The sequence below is a fragment of the Osmerus eperlanus genome, chromosome 28 (genome assembly GCF_963692335.1).
Source record: "Osmerus eperlanus chromosome 28, fOsmEpe2.1, whole genome shotgun sequence".
NCBI classification, from domain to species: Eukaryota; Metazoa; Chordata; class Actinopteri; order Osmeriformes; family Osmeridae; genus Osmerus; species Osmerus eperlanus.
This window is the reverse complement of record NC_085045.1, coordinates 4842956-4859416: the sequence shown is the minus strand read 5'-3', so window position 1 is coordinate 4859416 and position 16461 is coordinate 4842956. Positions and strand designations below refer to the sequence as shown.

Here is a 16461-nt window from a genome sequence, read left to right as displayed (position 1 = left end):
CGGTAATAAGCCCGTCAACGTGAGTGTCAAATGGGACTTTTTGGGTTCCTCAACCGCCCCCCCCCCCCCATCCTCCATCCCCTCTCTCCACCGCCAAAACAACCGTCATCATCGCCACACTCCCTTTTCTCTCATTCTCCCTCTTCTCTCTCCTAAATGTCTTTGCCAGCTTTTGTGATCCATCAGCGAGCCGGGATCTTAGCCGTTTGGAAAGAAGGGAGGAGGAAGAGGAGGAGGAGGAGTGGAATGGAGGGGGAGGACAAAAATAGAGGAGAGACAATGTGTTGGAAGGGATTTATGATTGCTTGTACAGTAGAGTGGGGGGGCTCTCCGGATGCAACATTGATTTATGTGCATGTTGGAGGTGCGAAATTGATCAATGCGCATCGAAATTCCTCAAGAGTGCCCACATTACAAATCAGAGGTTGACCTTTGGCAAGACATCTTTACCTGCTGATGCACACCTGAGGGACAGCCTATTAAACGCTGTTGCAGCCCGCGTGCGTTTCAGCATTGCCGGGCAGAGTAGGCAAGACAGTGAAACATTAGAGGGGGTAATGCACTCTGCAAAATACATCCTCAACGCTGACAGTTATGGTCCCCGTCAAGCAATGGAAGCTTAACAAGTTACGTCTTTATGAAACAAACATCTGAAAAGGTTAAGTGCTCAAACATCAGATTGTTTGGCAGCATCCCAACAGTGGCGTTAGTGATGGGTGTTTAACATTTAGTCCTATATCTCTCCTATACTGTCATAACGGTATGCAACCATATCAAACACAGACAGCAGCATGGAGTAAACTTATCCAAACAACATGTTAACACTAATAAACAGCCAACTCCATGCAGCACAGCATGTATGACATGCATCTAGTGTAATGTTTACAGTAGTGCTCCCGGCAAAATCTGTTATATAGCAAACACAGCAATCAATAAAGCAGCCACTGCAACACTCTGGTCTCTAAGGGTATCACTGAACAAAACGTCAGTTGACTGGCTGGTCACCCTCTCACCCCCAAGAGTTAACCCATAGGAAATAAATAAACAAGATGGCGTCTCATTCACTCAGCATGAGCACATAAGATGCTGAGGACAAGCAAGATCCATAAATAATGGGGGTGTAAGATGGGAGATATATGTTAGGTGTGGGAAATGGCCAGCTCAGTGTTTTATGGGCTTGTTGCAATGTTGATGAATATTTGCCGGTTCGGAATCATAGCTTAATGTCAGACCACAATTTGTTGCAATTAGCGGGTTGATTTATAGGAATGCCAGGGTCTGGTGCATGGTAACAATTAGCACTACGTTCTCTAGGCTTTTATTAATGGGGTGCCGTGCCGACGAGTTCTCAACAAAAGCCAGCAGGTCCACAGGCCTCTCAGAGAGGGTGCTGTACTAGCAAGACAACATGCCGGTCTCAGAGGACGTCGTGCAGTTCCCTTCTTAAAACTTATTTAGGAAGTTTTATGCTCATTTGTTTATGTAAACTGTAAATTATAATAGCCGTTTGGTCAATTCTAGGTTTGAACATTAATAAGTACCCATTTATCCACCAAAAGTAGTGTTTTTGAACATCTATCTTGCGTTTTAAAATAACAGAAAATAATCTAAAATCATTGGAGAGTACAAGCATTTTATCCAGTATAGACATTACACAAAATGTTAAATGTTTCCTCTTTAGATGTGCCAGTTGGCATTTATAGACAACAGCCATTAAAAATGTACTTTTGTAAAAGATGCAATGAAACAAATTGTTAAAAAGGCACCAAACAGCTGTTCTTTCTGGCAATAACAGGGTTCAAGTGGAGCGATGTGCCCCTAAACGGCTAATAAACGGCACAAAATGAGCCTGCAATTAAATTTATACACTTGATTGCACTGCTGTCATGTCCACTACAGGCTTATCGAACACCTGGGATCCATTTCCTAATAGAACCTCTGGGAGGAAAAACGAATTGAACAAAAGGATTTTTTTTTACTCTTTGTAGTCTTTTACTATTTTTTCCTCAGGTTTCTGAAGTGCTGCTTCACTGAATAACAGTGTTTTTTATTTGAAAAGGCCATTTTTAAAATCCCTCTTTTCAGTGGTCAAATGCATTCCCTATTCGACGATTTAAATGCCCAATATGGATTGAGAAACGTCTTAAATGTGAAGAAGAAATATGACATGCAATTCAATTATGTCATTTTCATTTTGTAAATAACTACAAAAGTATGGAGGGATGGCATTTTTCAAGTCTCCAAGAGAAATACGTCTGTATTTTATAACTCTATCCCATGGAAACAGTGACATCTGTCAATACATGATAATAAAAAATGTTGTTTCAAATCTAATTAAATGAAAGATTCACTCCAAACTGACGACACGTCTGCTGACACCTCAAGCAGCAACATCATATAAAAAGGTGTAGGCACAGCAAATTATAATTGTTGATACACCTTTTTATTCTGTGGTGTTTGACAAAACGGAGATTCTTTTGTTTAAATTCTCTCTTTCCCTTTCACTGAATGCATTTCTTGGTACTCAGTATTCCCTCTGTACTCTGAGCACTTGGGATGAGAGCGCTTGTTTTCTCTCTCTCTCTCCAACACCAGAGCTACTTGGCCCATGTCTAACAGCCCTGCCTGATTGATCTGTAGTAAGCTTTCTTTTTCCCCTCCGTCTTTCCCACATAATTAGGAAAACACTCTTAACCCCCCACCACCCCCACCCCCCAAAAAAAAGAATTAATTCTACTATTTCAAAGTTCAAATTTAATTGGTTCAATTAGGGACTGTATGAATGGACTGGCATGTGAAAGTAATCACAGAATCTTTACCTTCTCGAGACATGGAAAATAGCTGAGCAAATATTGACTTCTAAGTCTCCTCAAGTTAACACCTGAAACATCTAGCATACCAGCTTCAGATACCACACAGTGCATTACAGTAAATGAGAGGACCATAAACTCCGAAAGAATTTGGATCGTGTTTGTGTTAATACTTTAATTCTTTTCATTTAACTTACACTCTTAATTACACTGTTGACTTCAGAGAGCAGGATTTAATGGAGAAAGTCACATTTCGGGGTCTCTGGGCTCATAACCTTTTCTGACCACTGCTAAGCCACATAAAGTATGTGGCAGGAGGCCAACAATAATTTGGCTAACCCTTTTTTAATTGTGGGAGGGTCAATCCCAGTGGCTACAAGAAAGCATTAGCCAGTGAACTGTGACTGACAGGGGCAAGTTTCCCACCAGCTGAAGGCTCCGTACAGGCAGGCAGAGAGGAAATTCTCCCCTGGTCTAACTGAGCAGCGTGGAGGGCAATACCCATGTGTCAGAGCTACTGGGTGGAAATTAAAATCCTTAACTACTCATTTTACATATCCAAAAACAATAATACCGAAACTATACTCTTTATTATGAGAGCACATTTTGTTTCACTGTATATTTCTGTTAAATCAGATTATTTGAGATGTAATCCCAATCTTACTTTTGCAACGCTACCCAAAACTATTATTTGTGTAGGGTAAGGAAGCCGTAAATTACAGTGTCAAGTTGCAAATTTGATTATGTTTGCTAATTTTGTGACCTTGTCAAACAATTATTTGGTAATCTTTACCTTTTCACCAGTTACTTGGTTCACTGGCTGACTGATGGTATTTAAACCAGACCAAATTAGGATAGGTTTTCTAAAGTAACCACAGTACAATTGATTCAACATGTGCCATGCTTTTTCTATACTTTTATAAATATAACTACACGGTAAATGATTTATCATTTAATGTTTCAACACAAAAACACATACTTTCGTTACTCTCCCCTTAGTTTGTCCTTAATCATCCATTTTTGACGGCTGACTAACAATCATCATTATGGCTCAAATAGTTACCTGTGAGAATGGTCATAAATCTTGTTAAAATAACCAAAACCGTCTCTCTCCTTTTTTTCCCCCTACGAAGCAACCTGTCTCTGAGCGGAGCCCATCTGTACGTAGTTAGAGCCGTATGCACACAGATGGCAGCCGAACCCTCCCAAAGTTGTACGGTCCGCACGTCTAACCTTACAAAGCAAACTCATTAACAGTAAAACGCTGAGAGGAGGAAGGAGCCGTTTGAAAGAATTTGCAGCGACTCTAATGAGGAGAGAGAGAGAGCGAGAGAGAGAGCGAGAGAGAGAGAGCGAGAGAGAGAGACAGAGAGGTCATCTGTGTGGTAGGCTAGAGGGATGGATGGAGGGCTTTTGAGCCCAGGTTTACTGCCCTCTTTAAGATCCTAATGAAATGGAGGGCTACTTATCGCCAAGCCTCCGTCCCAGCACACAGGCTTTTAACAGGCCGGCACAGGGCATAGGGCAAAGATCTTAAAGAGAGGGAGGCGGGAGAGGTGGGAAGGACAGGAGATGTAAGAGGATTGATTGGCCTCTAGGGAATGCCTCCAAAAAGGTATATGTTTACTTTAAGAAGCCAACTCAGCACGTTAACTAAAGTGACCATTTGCAGTTTTATGAATATTGAGTAAACAATTTTGATATGGAATACCATGTCCAATATTTCCGTTTGGCTTAACTGCTTATGGTCATGTCCGCATTTCAATCCACCTGTTGAATAGGAAATGAAATGACTCCACATAGGGTCAGATTCTTCCGTTCAAAGTTGGAGGTAGCGTATCCACGGAGAAATAATTAAATCACCTCCCGATGAACGCTACCTGTGGGTGCGCTGAGTGGGAGTGCCCTGTCGCCTCGCAGTTTCCTGAGTTCTGTGTTCAGCCACTATCTACTGGCTCCCTCACTGATGGAATTCGTTTTCTCAAAAGGAGGACAACTCCTTGGAAAGTTAATTAGCGGGGAAACAAGCGGAAGGGAAGCAGGAAACGAGAAATGACCCAGCTGCCAAAAGTAATAACGTTTTCATTATTTATTTCATTATTCATTTATGGATGTGTTCAGACAGAATTAATAATAGAAATCCCTGAGAGAAAATGTTTGTGCTGGAACCCCATTACGTGCGGGCCAAGACCAGTAGCACAAGTTAGTTAACATGCACACATGTACTGCCCCCAAACAAATAACGCATCAAGTCCTGAATATCCCTCCTCTACTCAACACCTTTCAATACTCTCAATTTCAATTAATCAGTTCAGACAAGGTGAGGGATTGATTTCAAGTTGTTCCAAGTGAATTCCACGGAAATGAAATGAAAGTGAACTTCTAAATAAGATCACCAGGTAAAGTATCAAGGATTTTCTTTTAACTGAATGATATTCCATGTTAGCAACGGAATGTCTTTCAGAAGACTGAACCACAACAAAAGAAAAGTAAGTAACTGTTTCAAATTCCCTTTGGAGTATGTGTGCTCTTTCTGCTTTTTAATCCAGAACATGACGCATTGATATCTACCCTGATTTGGCTAATGTTAACTTTTCTGTCAGTGTTTACTTGCGAGCACTTCCAGGCGAACTCTAAACTCATTTCCCCACTGATATTCCGCACACTCCTCCAGTATGTGCTCTGGAGAAAATAAGTTTGGAAAAGAGTTGCAGATCATTCAAGGCATAAGTCTAAATATCCACAACACAGAAACAGATCATCTTTTCACTTTCAATCCAGACATATATGATAAAAGTCTTGCCGTTTCATTTTGGCTAGTTATTTAATAAGTCTCCCCCCGCCCCAACATTTACACACCAGAGTTAGGAAAATTGGGAACCGATGGGGAGCGAGTTTTCGATTACCGGGAACTGTTTGGGGGATGGTTTGAATGGGGAAAGATGAGTTAGAAAGACAGTGGTGGGTGGTGGGCACTTGCATGCGAGTCTGGTGTTTTTACATTAACCATACGTGAGGCGGGCCCTTCCCCTCCCGATCACAGCCCAAAGCTCTGGGGCCACACGGCCATGTGTGAATAATCACACGGGGCCCCTCTGGCCCAGCCAGCCCGCCCTGGCTCACGGGAGGCCAGAGCAAGGGCTGGGTGAGGGAGGGGAGGGGGGGGTTAAAGGGCCCATGGGGGTGGAGGGTGGCGGGGGGGGGGGTGCGCTGATGGGAGGGGTCGTAAACGTTAACACGTTGAGGGTTTGGATATCCTTGCAAGCTTGTCTCATTAGCAGCTAAGTGGCTGGACTTTTCTCCATCTTCTTGTTCTACGCTGCGTTTGTCTTTTCTCACGGACCGCGCGAGAGAGGGGAGAGATGGAAGGGTGTGGTGGGGGGAAGGGTGGAGCAGGGGGGGGGCTATGAAGGCGGGGGTTGGCATGTTGCTCTGAGCTTCTCTGGGAGAGTTAAGTCTATATTACGGCAACATAAACACTCCTGTCCCGCGATTAACCTTAAAAAGCAACTGAGTGCAAAATTGTGCGCTCAACCTGCTCAACCAAATTAGCCCTCAGATCAAGGAGAGAGAGAGAGAGAGAGAGAGAGAGAGAGAGAGAGAGAGAGAGAGAGAGAGAGAGAGAGAGAGAGAGAGAGAGAGAGAGAGAGAGAGGGTGACTAGGAGTGTGTGTTTGTGTGAGAGAGGCTTCTTTTCCTATTACCACATTTCCCCTCATTCACCTTTCCCAACTGGGAAATGCAAGGAAAACGTCAGCACAGCTAAACTGCCAATGATTACCAAAGGTTTCTCTCAGCACTGAACCCAAAACAGACATATTGAAATTGTCATACAAAGAGACGGCCTGTATTTTCCACAGATGAGTCTAAGAATACCATTATTAGGATAGGATTTCACATTAGATGTTTAGGTGTAGGTGACAAGAAACTGCATTGTTGTTCCTGAAAAAAAGAAGAGAGTGTGACAGGCCTTAAGTTATTTTCTTATCTCCCGATATTAGTTCAGATATACTGGATTGCTTGCATGCCCGACGGAACCCTTCCCATCAAGCCTTGGGCTATGGCTAATGTTGTGATTGGTGAGTCCAAGATGGAGGACAGAGGATGTTCTCTAAGGACTTTGCTCATTCACTCACATTCTCTCTCTTTCTCTCTCTCACTTGTTCTCTCTTTCTCACCCCCACCATCCTTCCGTACCTCTCTCTCTCTTCCTGCCTTTGATACTGCTGCATTCTCACTGTGCCCTGAATGCCAATAAGGACTGGGTGGACTCCAGGTCAAATGTCCATTCCTGTTATGTTTGGTGGTTTTATTTGTTTTTGAAAGGTATTGAATTTCAGGAAACCAGGATTCAGGCAAAACTATGCCTGCTTCAATCTATTTTAATAGAGATCATTAAACAAAATTGACAAGAATGTGTGTATGCCCATGTTTGTGGCTGATTTTACAGTGCTTCAGTTCAATAGAAACAAATCAAAACTCTCTTTAGCTGTCAGGCATCTGAATATTCTTAACTGCGTCCCTGTATTTTATTACAAACAGGTGCATGATGTAACAGCATCACTAAAACTCAAATGGGATTTTTTTGGTGTGTGTGTGTGTGTGGGGGGGGGGGTGTCGGGGTGGGGGGGGGGTGTCGGGGGGGGGGGGGGGTAAACAAGCTTACTCACGGTTTAGGCATTCATGAGAGCACTGCGCCACTGTTACGGTATGCAGAGAAGGACATCTCGCAGAAACAGCGGAAAAAGTCTGATAGCACGATGGTTACAATTAAGCGCGGGTTGTGCTTGAGAGGGAGAGCGGGCTCTGTTTTCTGTTAGGAGAGCTTCCAGAGAGGAGGAGAGGCAAGGCCAGGGTCCTCATCTGCTGTTTAACACCTGACACCCAAGGCCAAGCTGGGGGGGGGGGGGGGGGTTCAAACCGCACACTCACACACGGAAGGGAGGAGAACAAAAAAGGAACAAGCGCCCCATTCCTGTTTGTCTCGTTCCCTTATCAGAGAGAAACACCGAGACTAGGGGGGATCATTCTGCCGGGGTTATTGGCTACGAAGCTGGACACGGTGCATCCTGGGAGAGGGGGGAGAAGTGGGTGAGAGTGGGGCCTCCCGTGCGGTAAGAGGGCAGAGGTTGCACATGTGGGCCCTGGCCTCGGCTCGACACATCAAGAGCCTCGCAGCGAAAGCAGTACCGACACTGACCTCCCTGAGACCCAGCAACTGAAACAGCTCCTAACAAGGCATTAGCAGCACAGTAATGTGCTCCCCCCCCCCCTCCCTCACCCCACCACCTCCTTCTCCGGAGGCCCACAGCTGCGGAGGGTGGGGTGGGGGGGGGGGGTGGGGGGGGGGGGTGGGGGGGGGGCAGGGTGCAGGGCAGACCAAGGGGAATGTGATGCCTTTGCCCCAACCTCATAGGAGCAGCAGGAGGGGTTGGGGATTCACGGGAGGGGGGCGTCACGTGAGGGCACTTCTTCTCAAAAACATTCAGGGGGGGATAGTTTAGGGTTTCTAAGGTCCAGAGTTGAACCATAGTTGAATCGGATCCACGTGTACCAGCCTCGCATGCGAACGTGATACGATCAATCTCCAAATCATTACAAATTAGCACTCCCCGGCCCTCCGTAATATTATAATTACGATTGTGTAGTCGGGGAGCTTATTTTTGTCCTCTGAAAACCGTAGAGGTGTGTGTGTGTGCGCGCGTCTCGGTTGGCGTGCGCGCGCGTGCGTGCGAGCGTATGGCGGTCGTCTCCGCGCCACTCTGGCGTCTGGCGGAGAGAGCAGCCTCATCTGTTACCGGGCCGAGCCGGCCGGCCCTCCACGTGAAGGACAACGACAGGGTGTCACCGCGGACGACAGTGATGGATGCGCCAAATTCCGTAGGCAACTTGGGCAATTGGACACATTAACAACAGGCACCTGCTTTCCCCCCGTACAAATCTATTAAAAGATAACAGCAATGGCGGATCCCGCTCTATTAGTAAATTATAGCTCTGTCTGCTCCATAAGGGTGGGCCTCCCTAGTGTTATAGCTAGTCTCACAGTGCCACCCAGTGGCCAGGTTTGGCACCGCGTGGAAATGCACCGAGCAAATGTGCCGACCCAAACGCAAACCCAAACCAAGTCTGATTCAAAAATATGTTTTGTTATATATAAACAAGACAGGATGAAGTTAATTTCCCACAATTGCTCAATTGCATACAGCTGAAAAGTTCATTCTCCTCCACTGCATTGCTTTTCAACATCCTCTTCCGAACGTGATACGAGACACATTGCTAAAGGTTTTTTTTATGGGAATCAATATGCCAGTGTGGTTTGAGCTTACACACTGAGCATCTAGTACATTTAATAATCAGTCCAAAACGGCTCTGGGCACCTGATATTCCCTGAGAGAAAGCCATCACACGCAGGCAATCACAAGATAAACAGAACACGCCAGACACACAGGAACGGACATGCCATGTGAGCAAGGTGCAGGTCTACCATGACGAAACTGCCTGAGGCATGTCTTAATTGCTTTTGGGGGGGTTGGACATTCCCAACTAGGCCACAGTTGATGACTAGAATGATAACCTTAATCAGTTAACACATCAGCCCTGCACGTGTGTGTGTGTGTGTGTTTAGAGAGAACATTTCTCCATCTGTTAGTACATTGTTTGACAGTACAAGTCACGTATGTTAGTACAAGTTGTTTGACATACTAGATCATAAATCTAGTCACCTCCAGGGATGACTGCGGCATACAGGTATTGGATGCAGACAATGTGGCCAACATTAAACTCATGAGTCATAAGTTATGACCCTCTCAAGGCCTCCGGTATAAAACTGTAGGACTAGAGCCACAACAGTCAACATGAGGCCATTAAGCAGTGACCACTTAGGGCTCAGGTATTGTGTCACGTAAAATTGCTGTGAGTAAATATTTCTGAGTGAGCTTTTGCCGGTGCAGGGCGAGTATAAAAAGGACGACACCAGTAAATACTTTTACAGCAGGCAATTTGTCAGGACGTGTAAATGTCTCCCATCCCCAACAGCGGTCAGAGTAGAATTTACAGTCTCCTGGAAAGTGACAATGCACAAAAAAGACCACTTTTTACTCTCTCTTCTCTCTCAGACCACTAAAACCCTCCCATAAATCTTTGCTCATCCCCCCAGACGCCTGCTGTTGTCAGATATCACATCGTGACAATGCCTTCCGCCATCATAGTCTTGACAGAAATATGATATGTGAAACTGCAATGTCACATCACTTAACGTGATTTAGCCCACATCGGCCCGCACCATTTTAATCAATCAAAATTGTCACAGACCTTTTTTTTATCCCATAGTAATGATTGTATGGTGGGATTCTTGAGTTGGGGTGATCTATAAGACTTACCTGGAACCCTGATTTATGAGGGCCGTCAGCTAATATACTGAAGAGGTCCTTCTGTGCAGTTCTTGCCGGGGTTTCTATCAAATTGCCAAATAAGTAGGGCAGTATTGCCTTCTGGGCAATGGAAGAGACACCGCTCATGGAAAATCTCGGACTTTATGTGTGTTTGAACCCTATATATCGTTGCACTGTGCCACCTGACTAGGTCCCTCAGTATCTATAAATCTGTCAGATAATGGTTCCTACAGGTTCGGTTGAGTAGCCATCTAATTCAGAAACGTTTGATTCTGTTTAAGCAGCCTAAAGATGCAGGGGACATGTGGCCAACCGGATAATCGTGTTTGTGAACCACGTGCTGAGAAGTGCACTTTTAACTTGTCCCATGTTCTACTGTAAAGGTAGGTGATATACTGGATCCAAGTATGGCTTCCAGACCACCATGGGTGGCATTACAATGAATACGTTCGGTGGTTCACGCCTAGTCGGACGACACATGAACTGTGACATACCTGTGACCACAATGGAGTGACTGGATCCACAGGCCAGCAGTTTCACCCTGCCAAGCTTCCCCAGGGTGAAGCCTCTCAGCTGGGCCTCCTCTGGGCCGACGTACCCCTGCACGTTCCGTCCGGTCTGGCCCAGCTCTCCACTGCCCCAGCACAGCAGGTCAAGGTCCACGCCTGGCTCACCCTGCGAAAACAACAGCCAAGGATTAAATCTACATTTTTTAAATGGTTAATGAAACCAGTTTATGTTAAACCAGTTATTTTATTGTGCAAAGTGTTGACTGTTGCAAACATTCTCCCAGACAGCAAAGGTAGCGTGTGCACATTTTCTTTTCCATGTCACTGTGGTCCTAAACTAATCAGCAAACCAATAAGGAATGGGAAGGTCCTCCCGGGTTTCTAATGAACTGTGGCTCTGACGTGCATCACCAATATCTTCCCCAACATGTTTATTTAGAATCTGCCCTGTGTGGTAATTAGAACCTGACCCTCAGGAAAATGCACATGAAACACACACACAGGCATGCAGACAACACACACACACAGGCAGACACACACACACACAGGCAGACACACACACAAAGGCATGCAGACAAAAACACACACAGGCAGACACACACACAAACACAGACACACACTTCCCCTCTCTGAACAGCAATATTATCATCACGCTCCCAACCACTGAATATTGGATTTTTTTTCTTCTTTTCTGAAAGAGCGAACCAATAGATAACCTATTATAAAACTATAAGAGATCAATAGCTAATTTCTCTGCATTGATTACCGTTTGGACATTTAACATGTGCCCTGTGGCCACAATATTCATTCCGTGGACTTGGATCCCCACTAGCCCTCATGAGTATTAAATTATCGATTCAGGCAGAGGACTAAAAATGTCAAGCTGTTCATTAATCTTAATAAAGGACCAGAGTTGACCAATGCGCCCTCTCTCCTTAAGCGGTGAACCACTCCAACCAGGGGTACACAACGACAAAGACAGACTAATGAACTTAAACTCGAGGATGTGATTCCAGCGTCTGTCATTGATGAAGCAATCAAACTGCTCTGGGGGCCAGTGCGATACTGTGTTCATCCATCACTCGCGTACAGCTCGGCAGAAAGAAAGATGGAAGCTTTATGGCAACAATAAAAGCACACAAGCACGTTTGTTTTCATGCGTGACTCTTTTCTGAAAAAGGTGACCTCGTGTCACGGAGTTTAATGATGTCCACAGAGAGAGAGAGAAGCAGAGATTCTGCTCTGATACAGGGTATGACTTGTGTGAAATCAACTGTGGGTGGTACGCTCCTGCTTTGTCTGTCAAGCAGTGGTGGGACTCTTTGATGTTTGGTGGCGGTTTTATAGCGCTGCGATAGTGATTGACAGTTTGGCTCACCCCTTGTGGAGACCAAAAAGCTCTGTTACCCCTGACAACAGTTCACAACCTTGCCATACTGGTAGACAAGTTGACATCAAAGCGTCCCGCGTTTGTGGAATTTAAGATAATTCTGTGGTTGTAGTTGAGCTGAATGCAATTCCACGTTGCTGTTGACTAACCACTTAATACAGCAGAGGGCACTGTTTCTCCTTGTCCGGAAACACTAAGATGATCATCTCAGTGGATTCATTCCCTTTACGCATCCAGACTATTGCGTCCATCTATATACCATTTAAAACATTGAGGTTGTACGCATCAGTCAAAGCTTTTAGAGGAAACAAACACAAAATGATAACACATCAAAATCTGCATGGACTCTGCATTGTCAACACGTTCTCACTTTAACTCACTATTTTGTCTTCCTGTCGTGTACATCACAAAACGAACACAGGCACAAGTAACAGTCCAGATTCACTGCCTTTGCTTTCTAACATAAGTTAATTGAATCTGCCTTCCCTGTACAGGTTGGCTGGAACAGATGACTTTGTTACCAGGGTTCTCGATTGTTGTACTCCAATGAGGCCTCTAAACAGAAACGGGAGACTACAGACAGACAGAACCATTCCCATTACACATGCACACCCCGCTGTGAATTATTCAGGGGAGCAAATCTAGATTTGTAGAGTTGAGACCTCACAACCCTGCCGAAACAGACCACCCCACACATCCTTGTTAAGTTGGACAGGAAGTTGGAGGATGTACTTAGTCGATCACAGTACTGCTTAATTTATTTAGCTGATAAATTACTTTGATTTAAATTACTTGTATGTGTTACAGGTTCATTGTCATGGTGACATATTTCTTTTTCAGCCCTTTTGAATGGATTGATACACAGCCACACTTGCGAGTAAATCACCTACACGACCCTCGTGAAAAAAGCTTTTAGCAAATACAATGCGAGTGAACTGGGGTTTAAACTGACCTGGGAAGATGACATCATACAATCTTTCCTTCTAGGTCACCCTGTTGTGACTTCTCTTTTACTTCAGGACTGTCAGTTGTGATTCAGTTGACCATGACATCAACAGAAACACTCCTCCCACTCGCGCTCGGCACTCACTGCCAAGGCAACACTGCCTAGTTACCACTGCATGGGTGATAACACACTGTAATTCCAACCCAGACAACACAATGTTTAAGAAAACACAGTAACACTGCCACCCAGTGTAGAAAAGCCTGCATATAATAAATAGCCTACAGTGTGCTCTATGCACCTCTCTCTCTCTCTCTCTCTCTCTCTCTGTCTATCTCTCTCTCTCTCTCTCGTACAGAACATAAACGTACAGAACCCACATTATTACACATTCGGATACCTTCCTGAATCTATTTCACCCACATGTTGAGGGGGCACAAGAGTAGCTTTCTCAGGTTCACTAGTTAACTAGATGATACTAATTGACAAGGTGCGCCACATGTGGATAATTATGATAATTATTGATGAGCCAGAGTATGGATAATGTGATTCTCTGTGACATGTATCGTTTTTCATAGGCACTTAAGCTTTTATGCAATACAGAAAAATATCCATTTTATGAAATGTTTTCAATGTTTTTTATTGAAAATAATCGTCCAACACCAAACCGAGGTCAAAGCTTAGAAACCAGCAGAACAGAATTGTTAACCTTCACAATAAAGACATATCTCATAAATATAAAGTCAACTCGCAAAAAGTCACACAACATAGATTGTCCACGCTGTCAATCACGTTTCCTCTTCCATGGTAACAGCCACACTGTTATCACGATCACAGTTGTTGTTACTATCACCGACATGGTAGGGGAGAGGACCCTGCACTGTGAGTGCCACATCTGGGTTTTCACCAGGCTCAGCTGGGCGGGCCAGGGCCCTTCGTCCAGGCCTGCTGAATCTCTGGATGCCCAAAACTAACAGAACCACCGACAGTGCCACCACTGCCACCTGGTAGATGAGGGAAAGGGACACCTTGGTCTGCAGCTGGTAGGCTGCCAAGGTCCGGCGGTATAGACGTCCTTTCACCTCCTCTACAGCCTCACAAGTGTAGATCCCAGCATTAGCCTTGGTGGCATCCAGGATATAAATCCCACTGTTGTGGACAAGGTGCTTGGCACTTAACTGGAGAGGTTTCCCAGAGAAGTGCCAGTGTACTTGTGCCAGGTTGGAGTCAGACTGGCATGGCAAATAGACTATGTCTCCTGAAGAGAAAGCGTGGTTGGTGAGGCCCAAGTAGACTGCAACACAAAAACGGATGTGGAGAGGGGTGAGAAAGGGCCATTTTGGTCATGTCTGATGTATTTGGTTGAATAATTCCATGGGATTTCATTTACCGGAACATTTACCTGATACAGGACACATAGAGCCATCACCAGACTCTAGACTTTGAATCATGTTCCTGAAAAGGAAAGATCATATTTGAGGAAAAATAAGCAATGCCACTTGCTTCCTTATACGTATTCTTAATGGTCACTTGATTTCCCATTGACAGAAAGATAAACTGAGTGAGAAATTGGTCCTGAATATCCAGGGTGACAGAAATCTAATGGCATTGTTATGGTGTAATCTGCCATAGGAATTTGAGCATGTGCAGAAGTTTACATGCTGTAGGCCAGAGGCACAGGAGAGCAGCTCGCCGTGCTTGTGTCCCACCCACAGTAGGGATCTCTTGCCAGGACACAGTCAACGCAGGAATCGTAGCGGCCGCAGTCTCTCAGAGGCATCTGAACTACTCCAGAATCTGAGCCAGCGAATAACTGTCCCTGTGACAGAACATAATACAAATATAATAATAAAATCTAATTGCAGAAACACAGGAAGAAAACAAGGCGTAAGTGTGAACTATTGTTAGCATTTGTATACTGTGTTGGAAGACAGGCGCAGAACTTTGACAGGTTCTGGAGTCTGGAACACCTGGACCTCCTTCACAATGACTGGGTCACCTGCATAATTCACCGCTTTAAGGATTTTTCCGTCATCTGCCAAGACAACACGCATTCCTAAATCTAAAAGGAAGTTGAACTTGACATGATGAATGGCAAAATGTGTGAAGCCCATCGAACTGACCGTCTAACTTAGTCAATTGTGAGGGCTTGTTTGGCTGGCTGTATGATGTACCTGTTCCAATGAACATCACATTGTGCAACCTTCCATCCACAGCTTCTACAATGTCCACTACAATCTTAGAAAACGTAGCCCCTCTTTTCAGAACCAGTGGACCTGATGTTAGCAGTGGTATTGGATCCACCATGAGAGGTCGGTCTTGTGCAAATAGTAATGTGCTGTCTGGGAGCGTCTGGGAGCTCTCTATTCCCATGTCCCTCGCCACATTGTTGATACACTTCAAAAACACAACAATTTAGTATACAGGTGTGAACTAGAACAGAATATGAAGTCAAAAACTCAATGCCACATCTACCATCTTAGTTGAGGAGTTTGGTTACATTAACATGTATCTATTTTATATATTACAGTAATTAATGTTGGATAAGTCAGTACAACACATGACCTTTTTGACCCCTTTCCCCCCTTGCACTCAGACAAACTTCAAGTTGGTAAGAGGAACACGTACCGCTCCAGGTCTGGGGACAGGCTCCTCCTCGCTGGGCCCTCCCTGCCCATCTTTTGGAGTCCAGTAACCACCTTGGCTGAACACGAGTCCAACGTCAGAAACACTGAAGGCACACACTGAGGATACTTCTGAGAAGGCCCTTCAACAGAAATACCAAGTCATGTTCTCAAGCTAACTGTGATGGATCCGAAATAATAAGTACACATGATATATGTTACTGTTTATTGTCGAAATGCTTGACTTACGATTGTGGAGTGAAGACTGCGTAAAAGATGCTCTTCCTCCAGTTCTTGTCTCGAAGGAGGAAGACGTCCTGGACTATGGCAGGCAGACTGGACCCAGAAGGCAGAGGACAGTCCAGACGAGCCTTCAGGAAACTTGTCCATTTCCCCTGTAAGGTCCGCTGACCACCCGTGTCCCCCTAGAATTCAACCACTCAAAGTTAGATCTGCTTGATAAGGGAAAAAACTACTGTTGTGCTTATGCCATGTGATCTTATAGTGCACATGCAGCTGGCCCTGCAAACAAACTGAACAGGCACTGCAGGATATACTGTATTTAAGGCAATGTTGAAGATTCCAAAAGTCATGTTGTATGAGCATACCTTGCAGACTCTTGCTACCCGTGATACTCTCACTTTGCCAGGGAAGTCTATATCTATGGCCTCCTCGGTGAAAAAGAGATAGATTTTGTCATCGTCGCCCTCAGCGTTTTTGACACTCTCTGGGACAACCAGCATTTGTACCATTTTTGGTTCTGAAATGACAAACTGGAACTAGGAACTAGAGGTG

At 44.8% G+C, this 16461-nt stretch overlaps 1 protein-coding gene across 1 annotated transcript in view; it reads right to left on the bottom strand.

Moving 5' to 3' along the window:
• The window catches only part of LOC134014901 (semaphorin-4E-like), a 117911-nt gene that overhangs the window by 99780 nt on the left and 1670 nt on the right, over positions 1-16461 (bottom strand). Inside the window, exons 7-15 of the mRNA XM_062454081.1 lie at positions 16275-16426; positions 15916-16091; positions 15671-15809; positions 15217-15439; positions 14962-15077; positions 14701-14861; positions 14445-14497; positions 13900-14336; positions 10695-10875 (exon numbers count right to left, since the gene is read on the bottom strand). Coding sequence (XP_062310065.1) covers positions 10695-10875; positions 13900-14336; positions 14445-14497; positions 14701-14861; positions 14962-15077; positions 15217-15439; positions 15671-15809; positions 15916-16091; positions 16275-16426 — 1638 coding nt within the window. The remainder of the gene's footprint in view (positions 1-10694; positions 10876-13899; positions 14337-14444; positions 14498-14700; positions 14862-14961; positions 15078-15216; positions 15440-15670; positions 15810-15915; positions 16092-16274; positions 16427-16461) is intronic.